Source organism: Podarcis tiliguerta (assembly GCF_965153285.1).
Source record: "Podarcis tiliguerta genome assembly, chromosome: 2".
Taxonomy (NCBI): domain Eukaryota; kingdom Metazoa; phylum Chordata; class Lepidosauria; order Squamata; family Lacertidae; genus Podarcis; species Podarcis tiliguerta.
In genome coordinates this window covers 100691919-100709485 of record NC_139535.1, presented here as the reverse complement: position 1 = coordinate 100709485, position 17567 = coordinate 100691919, and the positions used below count along the sequence as shown (strand labels likewise).

At 44.6% G+C, this 17567-nt stretch overlaps 1 protein-coding gene across 3 annotated transcripts; it reads left to right on the top strand.

The window, feature by feature from the left end:
- Positions 1-78: 78 nt before the first annotated feature.
- On the top strand, positions 79-8584 carry ZC3H10 (zinc finger CCCH-type containing 10). 3 transcript variants are annotated; one of them, XM_083427815.1, is made up of 3 exons: positions 79-445; positions 3679-3755; positions 5980-8584. In XM_083427815.1, exon 3 carries the CDS (start codon positions 6023-6025, stop codon positions 7214-7216), a length of 1194 nt encoding a protein of 397 aa, XP_083283941.1. In that variant the 5' UTR covers positions 79-445; positions 3679-3755; positions 5980-6022; the 3' UTR covers positions 7217-8584. The 3 variants fall into 3 exon arrangements, with proteins under 3 accessions (XP_083283941.1, XP_083283942.1, XP_083283943.1); XM_083427816.1 differs by lacking the exon at positions 79-445 and adding an exon at positions 2202-2386; XM_083427817.1 differs by lacking the exon at positions 79-445 and adding an exon at positions 2378-2693.
- The last annotated feature ends 8983 nt before the right edge of the window (positions 8585-17567 follow it).

The following is a 17567-nucleotide window of genomic DNA, read 5'->3' as shown; positions in this document are numbered from 1 at the left end:
TAAAAAGTTTGAAACAGTTACCCAAAGGTTGTTTATGGGGAACTTTGAGAAATTGGGAAGGGTGCATGTGTCAGCATCCAGTGATTTGCACTCAAATCACTTCATGGGTGGGGTAGGATTAAGTCCTCTGGTCTTCAGGCTAAAATGGGTGCTGATATTTTGTAAAGATTTATTTAGGTGAAAGCAATCTGGGTTATGTCCAGTTTTAATCCACCCTCTACCCTCTGCTTTTAACCTGGCTAACACCATAAGCTACTTTGCTCCTTTGTTTGGGCCAGAATCAACAGGTGCATAGCTTTGAACCATACAAGTGTCTCTGCTTGTGAGCTCATAGGAGGTATTGTGCCATCTTCAGATGTGGCAGAGATAAGACTTCCTGGTCTACTACTTTGAGAGCAACATGCTGCCCATGAATGTGAATCCCTGACCTACAGTAACTTGGCCAGTGTAAGATGAAGCGAAATGTGTGGTTGGAAAAAACATTGGGGTTGTCAGCACCCTGATTAATTTTAGCTAGGTTGGGCTGCTTTGGAAATACGAGACTGGAGTTTTAGTTCATTTACATGAATCTACCTTGGTTTTTCATCACAAATAAGTTCTAGAAATCGACTGTCTTCCCTCACTTTCCATAACAGTTCTGTTCTAATGCAGATGTTATATCCATCCAACCATCCATGGTTCCTTAAACAGTAATCTGGTGCTAGCAAACAAGGACTGCATAAAAAAGAAAGTTATAAGGAGCAATACAAATGGATTGTCAATCATGTTGAATTCAGAACTCTTCATGGTCCAGAACCGCTGACCTGATCAGCAAGTCCTAGGCTTTTTGGTTTAACCCACATTCTTGAGGTACTGTGGTCTTAAATCACTGAGCCTCTTGGACTTGCCGATTGGAAGGTCAGCAGTTCTAATTTGCGATGGGGTAAGCTTCCATTCCAGTAGTGATGTATGGAAGTGAAAGCTGGACCATAAAGAAGGCTGATCGCTGAAGAATTGATGCTTTTGAACTGTGGTGCTGGAGGAGACTTTTGAGAGTCCCATGGTCTGCAAGAAGATCAAACGCATCCATTCTTAAGGAAATTAGCCCTGAGTGCTCACTGGAAGGACAGATTGTGAAGCTGAGGCTCCACATGAGAAAAGACTCCCTGGAAAAGACCCTGATGTTGGGAAAGATTGAGGGCACAAGGAGAAGGGGACGACAGGACGAGATGGTTGGCCAGTGTTCTCGAAGCTAGAAACATGAGTCTGACCAAACTGCGGGAGACAGTGGAAGACAGGAGTGCCTGGCGTGCTCTGGTCCCACGACTAAACAACAACAAAGCTTCCATTGCTCCTTCCCAGCTTCCGCCAACCTAGCAGTTCAAAAGCACACCAGTGCAAGTAGATAAATGGGCACTGCTGCGGAGGGAAGGTAAATGGTGTTTCAGTGTGCTCTGACTTTTGTCACAGTATCCCATTGCGATAGAAGCGGTTTATCATGCTGGCCACATGGCCCGGAAATCTGTCTGCGGACAATCACTGCTCCCCCAGCCTGAAAAGAGATGAGCCCTGCACCCCTTTGTCTCCTTTGACTGGACTTGATGTCCAGGGGTCATAGAATCATAGAATGTTTGCCTTAATTCTTAATTGTATTTTTATGCACTGCATACTGCCTAAAAGTTTGCAGACATCTCTACCAACCAGTTCAGTAACCCCTTATTTTAGTATACAAGCCGCAGAACAAGTCGATTCCTTGTATGACCTAGACTAGAAAGTGCTGAGAGTTGGGAAAGGGCAATGGTTGTGTAGAAACCCGTGCTCAGAGGGCTGGGCTGGCGCATGCAAGAGTTAAGTTTTTACCATAAGTAAATTGTGCCAATTGAAAATTTCCCCAAAACGATTTATCTCTTGGTTACACGATTTGGTCTCTTTGAAATCGGAACAGGTGAAAAAACGCTTTATAAGTTAAAAGCTGGCCTGTATGAAAGGCCGGGCTCCGGGAGACCGCCTGACTGTAAGCAGCAGGCCCAATAACAGGGGGCCATGTAATAGTTGTGGGGCAGTGGCGAGAAATCCTATCGGAAAAGGCTTCACGGTTGTAAACACGGTTATGGCAGCGTGAATGCATCGCACGCCACGTTTCCTTACAAAGCCCAGCAGCGTAAAACGTGTGTGTGTTGTTGGGGGGTGGAGTATAAAGCGCCTCGTCCCCTCCGATACATGCAGGGAGGCGGGAGAGAATGAGAAAAGGGAGTCCCGTTGCCACGGCAACCGCCGCTGCCCGCATCCCTCCCTAGCAGCCCCGCGCGGAGGAAGAACCATAGAGTACTTCCGGTGGCGGCGGCAGGAGGGGCGTCACGGCGGAAGGGGCTGCGCTTTGTTTGGACCAGAGGAGGTCGGTGTGAGGGTGAGTGGCTGGGAGATTGGAGTGGGGTGAGGGGTGAAATGCCTGGCGTGGCCTTCGCTCCGGCTCGGGGTTCGAGAGTTCCCCAAGGGACGAATGCCGCCGAGCCTCAAGAGACCCTGAGGCCCCTTCTTATGCCTTGGCCTCTCGCCGCGGGGTCTCCTTCCTCTTTCAGCCGAGCAGACCCTCGCCGAGAGGGAGCTGAGGCCCTGCCTCGGCCCTTTACGACTCTCGGGAAGTTTTCACTCCGGCTTAGGGTTGCTCTTTCGGGGGGGCGGGGGTCAGGCCGGGCGATGCTGCGAAGTTTCAGGTGAGCTGTGGATTTGAGGTGTGCCCAGGATTTCCAGGGGGGAGAACTTCGTCACGTTGTTGTCACTGCTCTTGAGCCGAAAATATCCTCAGTCCACACCGAGGGCAAAGAGATCGGCTCTTAGTTTTCTGCTTTAAAAAAAACAACATACACACACACACACACATGATCAACGTTGCCTGTCATCAAAAGCACCGCAGGATGGTACCCAGTTCACAGAAAACAGCCAAACTGCTCCATCGCCAAATAAAAAGAAGCAGCAACTTTTGAAGAAAGATATGGGGTGGGGGCATCATATCTGACTGGTCCAATATGTTCCTAATAAAGTTTGCGTCTCCATCTTTGTAACACAACTGCTAAAAGCAGATCATGGTTGTGTCTTAAGAACACATACTGTGTGGAAACAGCACATAATGATCAGAAGTACAGTAAGGATGTACGGTTCATTTCAAAGACACAAGTGGAATCCCTAGGGTTTCTGAGGAGCTTTTGGGGGGATGCCTCACCAATAAGTTGTGGAGGGGTAGCTATATATAGTCTATTGTAACAAAACAACGAAGTGTCTTGTAGTGCCTTAAAAACTAACAGATTTGTTACAGAATGATAGTAATGGTGACTAAGCCTTCCTCAAAGGCTGCTTTTCCTCTCTGCATTGTGCAGCCATAGGGGGGAGCATTTGGCATGCTCTTAAATGCATTTTTCTTTTATGGTATAATTTACAGCAGACCTGGCCAGGACGCCATATTAACTAAGTGCATTCTACAATTCTCTTCAGAATTATTGGCATATCAGAAGTGGGTCTATGGTAGATGCATAGGTGCTCTTTATAAATTAATGTGAAAAGGTAAAACTCCATAGAATAGACAGTTAAAATCTATGTTAAAATCCAGACACTACGATAGGATAGAAAATACTTTTGATCTATCAAAACAAATGCATGTAAATGAAGATTTTAATGCATGGCTTTTTATCTTCCTTTCTATAGCTCTTGTGGGACAAATCAAGTCTGAATCCTTGCCGTAACCTACCCTGGCATGACTTTGAAAATTTTGTGTCATGAAGGTAAAGTTAAGCTTCCTAACAACTAAAGGTTTATCTATATGATGATCTGCTGAGGGTCAGAAGTTAAATATTCTTGGCGTTTGGAGCTTTAGCTGGCAATCATTTAGAAATGGCATGGTTGTAAATTAATGTAAAGAGTAATATTGTATAGGTCTACCCAGAAGAAAATCTCACTGAATTCAGTGGGACTCACTCACTCCCAGGTAAGTGTGCATAGAATTGCAAATGTAGACTTTAAAAAGACCCCATAAGAGTTTCATTAAGCTCTTACTTTGGAATTTTAAAGCAAAATCAGAAGTATGAGAATGAAAAAGCATGCTATTCTTGTGTGGGATTTTGTTCACCCTTTTCCTGTTTTAATTTTTGCCACCTCTGCAGACTCCATACACACACAAACACACCCTGCTTTCAAATTGGGTGCCTTCCCATTTCCACAAATCTTTGAGTCCAACTTTTTAACCGTGCTTTTTCTGTGACAGAAGATGGGTAGGAGCTTTTTTTATCTGATATAGGATTTCACATTTGTGAACTGTTTGAAAGTTCAAGCTGCTAGTCTTCAGGGTGATCTGAGTCTTCAAAGAATTATTTCTAAGCATTGCTAGGAATGTTGGGTATATGTGTAGCAAGTTGAAATCCTTGTTGATTTCAAGATTCAAAGAATTGCAGTCATTCATTTTCTTTGTTTTAGCTTCACTCCTTCCTTGTAAAACAGCAGCCTGCCATAAACCAGGCTACACACACAAATAGTTCTCAGCCATTTGGTAAACCTTGGTCTGGGCTGTGCCACAGCAGACTGTAGATCTGATTGGGGGAAAATCCCTCAGTATAAATATCCGTTCTGCTCTATGAGTGTGTAGAACTCAATCTGGCACATTAATTCAGTGGGTCTGCTTTGATTATGCTTTAATTGGATATCACCCAGTGGTTACCAGGGACAGAGTGTAGCTCCTATTCATATGGCATCATTGACTGTATCCCTTTATTTACCGTATAAGTGAATGGCTGATGTTCATTACTATGGTTAAAAATAAAGCTTTGTGAAGTAGTTGGGCTGTAGCTCAGTGTTTTGCATATTGAAATAATAAGTAGTAGTGCATAACTACAAAACTAAGAAGAAAAAAATATCATTAGATTTTACCCTGTGTTTATTAATTACCTTAATGACACGTTCTGTTTTCATACTTGCTAAACCCTTATTTTACTTCTCAGAGTGTGAACCCTTCGGGGGTAAGACTGTTAAGATTTAAAAAAAACTATTATGAGCTGCTTTGAGTCCATGGAATAGAGTAGGTGCTCTGTCCCAGCTTCTGCCAACCTAGCAGTTCAAAAGCATGCCAGTGCAAGCAGATAAATAGGTACCGCTGCAGCGGGAAGGTAAACAGCATTTCCATGCGCTCTAGTTTCCGTCACAGTGTTCCGTTGCGCCAGAAGCTGTTTAGTCATTCTGGCCACACGGCCTGGAAAGCTGTCTGTGTGCAGATGCCAGCTCCCTCGGCCTGAAAGCGAGATGAGTGCCGCAACCCCATAGTTGCCTTTGACTGGACTTAACCATCCAGGGTCCTTTACCTTTACCCTTTTTTACCTTACTTTCAAATGTTAAAGGGGTATGTAATCCATCTGAGGTTATGTTGCATTTGCATCCTAAACTACCTTGAAATTTAATTGGATCCTATGCAGGCAGCCGCAGACTTAATAAAATCTATGCTTGATCATCCAACAAAGTAAATAGCAGTATCTTTTTCAATTGTTGGATCATATTGCCTTTGTGGTCTTGGGTAAGCGTTTAGAACTCTCATTCAGTTTTGTTCCCCTTCTCTGCAGCAAAAACATAATGCCCTTATATAGGCCAGTAATATAGTTCCACCCTGAGATGAGTGCAGTGTTTAGTTCTGATCATCTGTTCTCAAAAGATAGGGGAAAGTATGAGGAGAAACTAAAAGGAGTATTGAAGCCATTCAGTCCAAGCAAATAAGTCATTTCTTTCTGATAGTTGAGAGGATATACATGTATATATAGACTATAAAATATTTGGATCTGATACAAAGTGTTGTTTGATGTATCGTGTGTTCTCTTCCCAGACTGAAGTAATCTATTATTATTATTATTATTATTATCATTATCATTATCATTATTATCATTATTATCATTATTATCATTACCATCATCATCTAACGGGACAGGTTTCCCTCTTGCGTTTCTTACTTGTTCTCTTGTACTTGCACAGTAACCTGATTTTGGGCCCCCAGCCTGCACAAGGCCACGAAAAAATGCCTGACCGTGACAACACTTATAATGGCAGTGGGAGCGGCAGCGATGAGGCAAGTGCCAACTCCGATGACATCTGCCGGGATTTCCTACGCAATGTCTGCAAGCGGGGCAAGCGCTGCCGCTTCCGCCACCCCGACATGAATGAGGTGACCAACCTGGGAGTGAGCAAGAACGAGTTCATCTTCTGCCACGACTTCCAGAACAAGGAGTGCGTCCGCATCAACTGCCGCTTCATCCATGGCACCAAGGAAGACGAAGACTGCTACAAAAAGACAGGGGAGCTACCCCCACGCCTTCGCCAGAAAGTGGCAGCTGGGCTTGGCCTTTCCCCAGCCGACCTCCCCAACAGCAAGGAGGAAGTCCCCATTTGCAGGGATTTTCTCAAGGGGGATTGCCAGCGCGGGGCCAAATGTAAATTCCAGCACCTTCAGCGGGATTATGAGTACGACGGCCGGGGGTTGGCCACCCGGGAACAGGGCATCACCACTCCTGTGCGCCGATACGACCCCTATGACCCCATGTACGACTCGGACCGGTGCTTCGATGACCACGACCCTGTGCTGAAGCGGCGGCGGGTAGACGGGCTCCACTTTGAGACTTACGAGTACAACTTCACCAGTCCTCGCACGGTGGAATACCGGCTCCTGGAAGAGGAGAACATCATGCTCCGCAAACGGGTGGAGGACCTCAAGAAGCAGGTCAACAACCTCCTAGCCACCAACGAGGTCCTGCTGGAACAGAACGCCCAGTTCCGCAACCAGGCCAAGGTGATAACGCTTAGCACTACGGCCCCGGCTACTGAGCAGACTCTGGCACCCACTGTGGGCACCGTCACCAACTACAACCACAGCATTGCCCAGACTCACACCACCCTGAGCAGCCAAGCTCTGCAGCCACGGCCTGTGTCCCAGCAGGATTTGGTGGCTCCAGCTGGAGCTCAGGCAGCTCCCCCTAGCAACGCAGCGCCTCCCATGAACCCAGAAATCACCCCGCTGTCAGCAGCGCTGGCTCAGACCATAGCCCAGGGGATGGCTCCACCAGTCTCCATGGCTCCTGTGGCCGTATCCGTAGCGCCTGTGGCCGTGTCCATGGCTCAGCCACTGGGGGGCATCACCATGAGCCACGCCACCACCCCCATGGTGACATACCCCATAGCCTCCCAGAGCATGAGGATAACAGCCATGCCCCACTAACCCACTTCCAAGGGAAGTGTCTCTGCTCAGTCTGTGCTTTCCCTAGGTCACTACCGGGATCTGTTTCCCCTCTCGCTGGAGGTGGTTAACGTGCGGAAGAGAGAATGAAACTGATTTCAGGTGCGGATCTGAAAAGCCACTGGAAACCTCATCTCGACACAGAGGGGAGGACCGTAGCTTGGGTTCACAATTGTCCTCACACAGGAATACGTGGCGCTTGCCCCCCCTCGGAAGACAGCAGGGCTCAGGGATGCTAACAAAGCAGTTTGGAGAGTATCGTAATCTCATAGCCTTTGTGTGTATGTTGTATCTATTTTGCAGCTTGTCCATCCTCATGTAGCCACCCACCAGTCCCTTGTGAGTTTTGTAGCTGAGCACATTTCACCACCTTGGAAGCGCTGCTTTTGCATAGTCACACAGAATTCGTCCTGTGGTGGTTGGTGCAGAGAGGGGAAAACAGCTAAGCTCCCAGGGGCTTCCCGGTGAAGTGAAGAGTGGCTTTGCTTTGCTCAAAGAAAGGGGCAAAGACTCTAAAACCGTACTAGCTCCACAAAGAGCAGAGACTGTTGTCAGCCTGCATCATGTATCTTTGTACACTGTTTCTTGCTGTAGGAAGCCAGAAATCCAGGCTCCTAGGTATGGCTTTATCTGAGCTCTGTTGCTGTGATAAACAGTAAGCTGGAAATGGTTCCAGAGCACAAAATTAAATATTGCCTTTTCTTCTGAATTGATTAGGAATGGACAGTTGACATTGTAGCCCTGGAAAGAGCAGGTTCAACATACGTGACTTACTAAAGTTTGAGTTTGCAGGCTAGCGGAGATTGCGGGCATATATAAAGATGGCATCTTTTATAATGAATTGATGGGTTTCTCAAAGCACCCAGGATGCAATGGCAGAATATCTTGTAGCTACCCATAGACTTGAAGCAGCCTAACTTCCCATTGGCACTTACGGGGGTACTTGATGCCTTGCAAGCCCAGAATAGCTCCCACTGTTTTGTTCATTCTTCTGAGATGTTTCACTGCTTTCTGCCCGCATTTCATGCCTGAATTGCTCCCATGTGCAAGGACTTGGTTGTTGTAGGGACTTACCTGCTCTGCATCACTTCATGTTTTGCTATATGGCATACTTAAACTTCCCTCATTCAGTGTTTCTGTTTCCTTTTTGGAATTTTGTTGTTAATGATAGCAACCCTCAGCTCCTCCTTGGCTCCATAATAGCTTTCGTGTTTTTCATGTTCCATTTGGATCGGGTTTTATTTGAATGTTTTTGACAAAAATGAGGAAAATGCTTCATGAACCTGCTGTTTCTACAGTTAACTGTGTAAATGTTTTCAGCTATTAAAACAAATGTACAGTCCTCACAAATATCCAGTGCTGATGTGATTCGTATGTGTATGTACACACATATACAGTATTCTCTCCTTCCTCCTTCAAATATTTATGGGTTTGCAGTTTAGAATCTGTATAGATCTCTGGAACAGAACACAGCAGCTTTCCAAAACACTGGCAGCATTCCAAGAAATGGTGGGATGAAGGGGGTGGGAGACAGGAGGAAAATACTCTGGTGACTTTTTATTGTCGGCAAAATCTGCTGAGCCGCCAAGCTTACTGTATTTTTCGCTCTATAAGACGCACCAGACCACAAGACGCACTTAGTTTTTGGAGGAGGAAAACAAGAAAAAAAATATTCTGAATCCCAGAAGCCAGAACAGCAAGAGGGATCACTGCGCAGCGAAGCCAGCAATCCCTCTTGCTGTTCTGGCTTCTGGGATAGCTGCGCAGCCTGCATTCGCTCCATAAGACGCACACACATTTCCACTTACTTTTTAGGAGGGAAAAAGTGAGTCTTATAGAGCAAAAAATATGGTATTTCTGCCTTGCGAACAACTGGGCTGCTGTGAGATAAACTACAAGTAGGTGTGATGATCCATTAACTAGCGTGCTATCATTAGAAGGTCTGCTGATTAGCAACGGATATAGGGAGATTTGGGAAGAATATTCTCCAATAGGTTAACTTGGGCGTTGAAGGTATGCCTTTTCATGATAAGGGTTCCTCTAAACTTTAGTCTTCTCAAAGCCTGATAGCAGGAGATCTTTCTTTGCTGCCACCTGGGGGTCACAGGAGAGAAATCTTAAACCTCTTTGTGGCACTTCCGAGCTACACAGATTGTAAATAAAAAAAGGATGAATTGATGACGGTGGCTGAAGCAACATGCTGGGTGGTTTTAGGTATCTGCCAGCCCTTGTTACAGGAATTGACTATATTAATCGTATGCTACATACCTGTGCAATCTGACTTAAATGGCTTTTCCGTGAGTATGAGCCCTCGAGCATTTTACCTTTCTAGGGACAAAAGTGGCCTGTCTTTTTGACAAGCAGCAAGGACCTTATAGGGCAAAGATGGGAGGCAGTTGCAAAAATTGTACAGCACCTCCTTGCTATAACTCAAGTATACCCATCAAATATGATATAAACTATACATTTCACATGAAAGTGCATACAAAGTGCATCTTCTAGACAAGGGACTTTGTTATCAACTTCAGGCATCATTCCATTAGAGAACCCACATTTTCTGCAGTGAGGCGAATAGTGGAACCACTGGCCTCTTGGAGGTGACTGCCCGGCTGATGGGGAATGTCAGGCTTAGGGGCAAATGGCTCTTAGACTGTTGTAACCTTTTCCTAGGCTTCACCCTTCACTGGGCCTACTTTGGACTCCAGGTGTTTTTGCCTGACAGGGCTGTATATTTCAATTATAAATAATGTCTCTTGCTTCTCTAGATGGAGAGGCCTGTATTGTACAACGGCAAAAGTTACGTTTATTTCTCCGCCCCACTCTGTCATATAGCCCTTGAAAGGTTGCCTAGTACAGTGGTACCTCGGGTTACATACGCTTCAGGTTACAGACTCCGCTAACCCAGAAATGGTACCTCGGGTTAAGAACTTTGCTTCAGGATGAGAACAGAAATCGTGCTCCGGCGGTGTGGCGGCAGTGGGAGGCCCCATTAGCTAAAGTGGTGCTTCAGGTTAAGAACAGTTTCAGGTTAAGAATGGACCTCCGGAACAAATTAAGTACTTAACCCGAGGTACCACTGTACACAATCAGGACGCGGGTGGCGCTGTGGGTAAAACCACAGAGGCCGGGAGCTCCCGTCTTTCGGTCCCAGCTCCTGCCCACCTAGCAGTTCGAAAGCACCCTTAAGTGCAAGTAGATAAATAGGTACTGCTTTATAGCGGGAAGGTAAACAGCGTTCGTGTGCTGCGCTGGTGCAGCGATGTCACGCTGGCCACGTGACCCGGAAGTGTCTGTGGACGGTGCCGGCTCCTGGCCTCTAGAGTGAGATGAGCGCACAACCCTAGAGTCTGACAAGACTGGCTCGTACGGGCAGGGGTACCTTTACCTTTACCTTACCACTGTACACAATACGGCCGTCAAGCTAGTTCCCACCTGTGTTCCACTCCTTATGTAGAGCAGAACCATTTGCATCGGAGAACGTGTGACTTTATTAATAAAAGCATTGGACGTTTATGGCTTAATGAAAATGGACAGCCTGAAAGTGAAGAGAGAAGTCCATGGATGATCAGAGAGAAATGAAGATAAGGTGGGCAAAGGTTAACTAGCAGAAAAAGGCCGAATAAAATTAGCCAAATATGGATTGAATTTATACATCAAGCAGGGAGTGAGGCTACCCTTATATCAAAAGTGCACTAGGCATGGGAACAAAACACTCTTTATTGGGGTCTGCTGGTTTTAGTTGTTTTCTCCCAACTTTACTCCGGTGATTAGAGGGGAATGGCAAAAAGATGTTACGTGCAGCGAAGGAAGGTTATGGGGTTTGTTCCCTACCCCCAACATCATTTTACAATCAATATATATGCACACCAAGTCTGGCCCTATAAATATGAAATACTGTTAACCATGACAAAACTGACTGCTGCAAGCATATGGAGCAGAATGGTAAAAGGCCGAAGCAGAACTACATTTCTAGGAAGACGAGAGACACGTCTTTTTTTAAAGAAAGCTCAGTTTGGGGCATCTGCCTCTTAGTGGTCCTGAAGTAAGAAGAATGACCGGAAAGATGCGTGGAAAAAGGTAAGGAAGCTAAATCCAGGAAGCCTGGGCAGGTGCCTGATAGAAAAATGTAGAGTTGGCAATTGATCAAGAAATGTGGGTCTGTGGGTGTAGGTCGCAGTTGGGCAGGTGGAGAAGAATGGCGAAGGAGCCAGCAGGTTGAGGAGGGACTATTTGGAGGAGATGGTTGTAGGAAACGCACAAGACAGCAAGGAGTATGCTGCTGATGGGGGAAGGACAACAGAGAGGCTGGGCCTGTCAGGGTGGTTGAAAGAAGAAAGGAACAGTAGGCAAATACAAATATCATGCACCTAAAAGCAGAGGCCTGAGGAAACGAGGCTGCAAAGTCTCGAAGTTAGGGAAGGAGAAACTAAAGTTATAACAGGCTTGGGCAAAGTCTGGCATAGGAACCAAGGTCACAAGGAGCCCTGAGGTGATGACCAGAAGGAAGTGGGGGAAGCTGAAGGACACTGAACCAGGAGCTCATTGGCTGGCCAGACCTGAGGTACATCTGTATCTTTAAGCATTGCCTGAAAATGAAATTCTGCCAGGTGTAGCATGTAGAATTTAAATGTGGGAGGAAGCAGGTGACATTTCCCCTTCTAGTCACGCATTAGGAACATTGAGGCCTCCTCAAGGTCTTAAATCGGACATGAAGGTATGGATGTGAGGAGATTAATTTTACAGGTTGATTTACAGGTGGGTTTGTTCCAGGCAGAACAGCACCCCCCCCCCCGGGCATATGGCCAGGGTTGGTGGATAAAGGCTTGTCCGTTCTGGTATTTTGTTTTCTGGTATTTTTCCTAGACTTCCTCTTGTGTCTAATAGCAGGCCGGCACACCAGGAAATGTACCAGGTGAATCTTCCCTATCCCCTTTACATGTGTCTATGTCAACAGGTGGGGTCTGGTTAAAAGTCACAATTCCTTAAAGATGCGAGGCAGTGGCAGCAACAGCCAGCAAAGCAAATCATGGCTGGGAAAGGGTTTAGAGCAGGCATCCCCAACCTTCGGCCCTCCAAATGTTTTGGCCTACAATTCCCATCATCCCTGACCACTGGTCCTGTTAGCTAGGGATCATGGGAGTTGTAGGCCAAACCACCTGGAGGGCTGCTGGTTGGGGGACAGGGCTGGCTTAGAGCTTAAAAAAAGGAAGGCCTATGAACAACTAGAGCTGGGGCAAAACCTCACATAACAGCCTACAGGCAGGAGGAGCTGTGTGAGCTATTAATATATCAGTGGACAGGAAAGGAAGATGGGAGATCCGGTGGGTCCAAGATCCAGGTTTTCCACAAGCCAGGAAATTCTGCCAGAAGTGGCTTCACCTGCCACTATAGCCCTGCACTAAAAATGGAGCTGAAATGATGAGGATGTAAAATTGAGACGATGAGCAGCTGTTAATGGCTCTGGGCTTCTAGCACAGCAAAGGCAGATTTGTCTTTGGAGAGACACAGCTGAAGATGGTGAGTGTGGGTGGGTTAGGCAATGCAACAGACCAGGCCGCATCACTTTTCTTCAGAGGCATATAGCCCACAGATGGGCTGAAGTTAGTAGTCTGTATGTTAATAAGATAAAGAGGTGGGTTTTTTTGGTGGTAGCAGTATAGTTTATGGCTTGTGTCAGCTGAATGGAGGCAGCATCTCAGCTTTCTACAATCGAGTTCAAACCCCATTGAAGCAGTTTAGAAAGCAGCTCCCTTTGGTCTGAGGCGCTTTGTAGGCCATCGAATTTGGCTCCAGGTTTATCAGAGTCTGCTTCGTCATCGCCCCCATTCATGACTGAGAAACCAAAAAGAGGTAAAACTTAATTATTTTTCTTTTGTCAGAAGCTGATGAAACATTCAGGCATTATTAGTCTCTCCAGAGTTGCTAAAGTGTGCCACATCGCAGGCAAATAGGTCCGGGGGCTTTTGTAATAGGTATCTTTTTAAAGTTTGGGGGTTGTTTTGTTTTGTTTTTTTAAAGAAATATAATTATTTTGAGGCAGGTTTGGATGCATTTTGCAAGCAGTGCTGCCCCTTGTCATGAAGCGTGCCAAATTTCAGAAGGATTTGCTTTCCCGAAACTTCAGCTGTTAAAAGTTTTGGGATGGGTAAACAAATGATTGTTTAAAGTCCCCATGTGTTTCGTGGACAAATGGGTGGAAAACTACAAACATGAGAAAAGTGCTCATGGGTAAGGAAGCTGCCAAACTGCAGACAAATACATCTAGGAGTTTTTGTGATGGACACTTTCAAAGTTGATTGCAAACACCCTACATCTCTGGTGTTTGCTTTCCCCAGTTCCCACATCACCCTATGCTGGCACTATTGTATGGTAAGTTCAGAGACATTTCTCTTGCGTTTAGTAGACCCTTCTCTGCAGCATTGTTTTTGATGTTTGGATCACAGTACTTCAGGAGTTAGGGTTACCTAACCTACCAACTTTTGTCTTCAAATCTTGTATCTTCTTATGTTAGAAAGCAGAGCTGAAAAGCAAAATTAAAAATGTGTGAGAGATCAAAATTTTCTCGTTATACATTATTATTATTATTTATTCACATTTATATACCACCTTTATCTTCCAAGAATCTCAACGTGGTATACATGGTTCTCCTCCCACTTTCATCACCACAACAGCCCTGTGAGGCAGGTTAGGCTAAGAGATTGTGACTGGCTTGAGGTGACTCAGTGAGCTTCATGGCTGAGTGGGGATTATGAACTCTGCTCTCCCAGGTTTTAGTCCAATATTCATTATGCCACACTGGTTGGGATAGATTTTAAAATTTAATAATAATAATAATTTTATTTATTCCCTGCCCATCTGGCTAGGTTTCCCCAACCATTCTGGGCAGCTTCCAGCAAAATATTAAAATATAATAATTCATCAAATATTGAAAGCTTGCCTAAACAGGGCTGCCTTCAGATATCTTCTAAAAGTCAGATAGTTGTTTATTTCTTTGACATCTGGTGGGAGGGCATTCCACAGGGCGGGTGCCACTACCGAGAAGGCCCTCTGCCTGGTGCTACTATAGTGCCACTATAATTGCACTATAGTGTTTAAAAAAAAAAGTGTAATAGTACCAACACTCAAATCAACTGTACAGATTTGATTATATATTATAGAATATAGTAGTGATAGTAAATTTAGCTTGAAACACACTTTTCTGGCCGCTGCTCTTCTCTTAGCACTCTCCAAGGCTCATTCTCTTTTTTTTTTTATTAAGGATTTTCTTGTTTTACAGAAGTAAGTGTAATGCCTCATATTCCCCCCCCCCCCCATGTAACATTTTTACAAATCCATTTCATTTGTTGAGGCATTAGGGGGAGAAGAAAAAAGAAAAGAAAAAAGAAAGGGGGATGGAGAGAGGGAAGATGGATGGGGGTGGGGTCGGGTGGCGGTGTTTCTATTATGTTAATGTATGTAGAGTTTGGTGTCAGCGTTGCTTGTGTTGTTCACTTGTGTTTCTTTGGTGGTGAGAGAGGTTGGGGTTGGCCTAGGGTGTGATTGTTTGCTTGTGATTGGCTGTGGTGATCTTTGTTTTCGTGTGTGATTGAGGTAGGTGGGTGTTTTCGATCAGGTTAGCCATATTGATTTGTATGCTGTTGGTGGATTATTGTCCTTGTCCTGTTGGGCTGTGTATGTGATAAAGGGGAGCCATACCGGGGTGAAGGTGTCTTCTTCTGTTTGTCCCCGTGTCAGTTTCAGTTTATTGGTTAAGTTTTCTAGTAGGGCTGTTTCCTATACTATTTGGTACCATTGGTCCATGCTTACTCCTGACAGGTCTCTCCAATGTCTGGGGTTATGAGTTCTTTGTGGTGTAAATGGGCATTGTTGTCTTGGAAGATGTTTAGTAGGGCCAATTCTGGGGTGATGTCTATTACTTGCTTAGTTATTTTACATATTTCTTGTATGGCTGTTGTTCCAAGGCTCATTCTGATGTGGGGAGGGACATAGCAGAATGCCCACAACCAAGGTCTCCACATGTGTTTTGCTTGGTCTCTGCCACAATGTTGCGCCTCCACTAGAAAGCAAGGTTTGTGGTTCTGTATGGTTGGCTGCCAGAAGTAAAAAGATACCCCACTTTCTAATAAGCTAGCGTGTTGGTCTCTAGAGATGATTTAAGTATTTTGGGCTATACTTTGTGGCCTGCTTCTGATAAATAAATGGGCAAGTGTTCTATTGCTTGCGTACTCGTTTTGTCTTGTGTAATGTGTCAGATATAAGCTTTTCCTGCCAGAAGTCTTGAAGCACTCTTAGCTGAGTTTGGTAGCAATGTGGGATTCAACCACATGCTATAACTCAAGGTTTGCACATTTAATTTTCTCTCTCTCTCTCTCTCTCTCTCTCTCTCTCTCTCACACACACACACACACTCACACACACACACACACACACACAAACACCGGGAGAATTTTATTTTATTTTATATATTTTTTTAAAATACATTTTTTTATAAATTTTCCATTTTTAACACTATTGTAACATCATATCACCTTTTACAAATGTTTAGCTCTGCCGAGCTTTTGACTTCCTTCCATTCAGTCACCTGGTTTTTCTAGAAAACATCTTAAATTCACACATTTATACCATCAAAATTCTACATTAAACTTGAATTATTTAAAACTTAAAGCACAAGTAGAAAATTTCTTCTATTAAACGTTGCGAAGTTTATCTCAGTCCAGCTAGTGTCTTTATATGTTTACAGTGATTGTCTATATATTGAATGAATTTACTCCAGTCTCTCTGGAACGTTTGGTCACTCTGGTTTCGGATTTTCCTCGTCAGCTTTGCCAATTCCGCATAGTCCATCATCTTCGTCTGCCAATCATCTATCGTCGGTAATTCTTGCTGTTTCCACTTTTGCGCTTTTGCGTTCTCACTGCTGTTGTAGCATACATAAACAGTTTTTGGTCAATTTTTAATATTTCCACTCCTGTCATCCCCACTCCGGTTTGCACATTTAAAGGTGAAAGAGCTCTTTTGCCCTAGCGTAACAAATCCACTTAAAAACAATGTGGGTTTTTTGCTGTTTAGAAAGTGATGGGAAAATGCATTGGAAAGCTTGGCTAGGTAAGCAAATTATTAACAGGAAAGCAGACACTCTGCAAGCAAATTGAGATGAATGTTCACTGCCCACAAACAAATTAGAAATCACAGAGAGAGAGAGAGAAATACAACAAGCTATCTTTTCCCCAATTTCTTTTCAAAAACCTTAAGCTTTTAACTGTACGTGATGAATAGAGCAGAAGGGGGCAGCAAAGTACAGCATTTGCAACCCGTTGATTTCATTAACTGTTAGTAGGATGCTGCAAGATGAGAACAGAATGTCTGGGAGGAAGGAAAAAACGACTTTTGTCCAAACCGTCTAAATAAAACTGTCATAAAGACAGCCACGTATAACATTCTGCATTTTGTTTCCATAGTGAAATCAGATATTGGTCTGCAGCTCTTTCCCCTTTAGCCAGACCCATAGGACTTACAGTGGTACCTCTGGTTACATACGCTTTAGGTTACATATGCTTCAGGTTACACACTCCGCTAACCCAGAAATAGTGCTTCAGATTAAGAACTTTGCTTCAGGATGAGAACAGAAATCGTGCTCCGGTGGCATGGCAGCAGCAGGAGGCCCCATTAGCTAAAGTGGTGCTTCAGGCTAAGAATAGTTTCAGGTTAAGAACGGACCTCTGGAACGAATTAGTACTTAACCCGAGGTATCACTGTATCTGCAACAGGCATTGTTGTGCTTTCATGTCACAACCTTCCTGGTTCTATACATGTTTAGTTAGAGGCAAGGCCTGCTGTCTTCTAGAGGAATTGGAGGGCTTGATAATAGCAAGCCACACTCTTTTTTTCTTGCATGGCTGAATTTACTCAGAAGCAGGGCTGGATTCAGGTTTGATGAGGCCCTAGGCTACTGAAGGTAATGGGACCCTTTGTATGTCCAGCTGTCCTTCATCAACAACAAATTGCCGCTGTTTTTTGTGTTGAATAAATGCTATATGGTAATTTATGGACCTAATAGGTATCTAGAGCCATTTGCACATAACAAAATATGTATTTTATCAAAGTACATCCAGTTTTTTTCCTTTAATTTTTTGGGGGGGTTCCCCAAGAGAGTGGGGCCCTAAGCTATAGTTTGTTTAGCTTATATGTAAATCCAGCGCTGCTCAGAAGTATATATGGGCAATGAAATAACAACAAAGGTTGGAGCACATATTGAAAAGCATACTACCTCCTCCTCCTTTGGCGATCGCTTGTAGCCGAGTAAGATTGTCTTCCATAAACACGGTCTTAACAG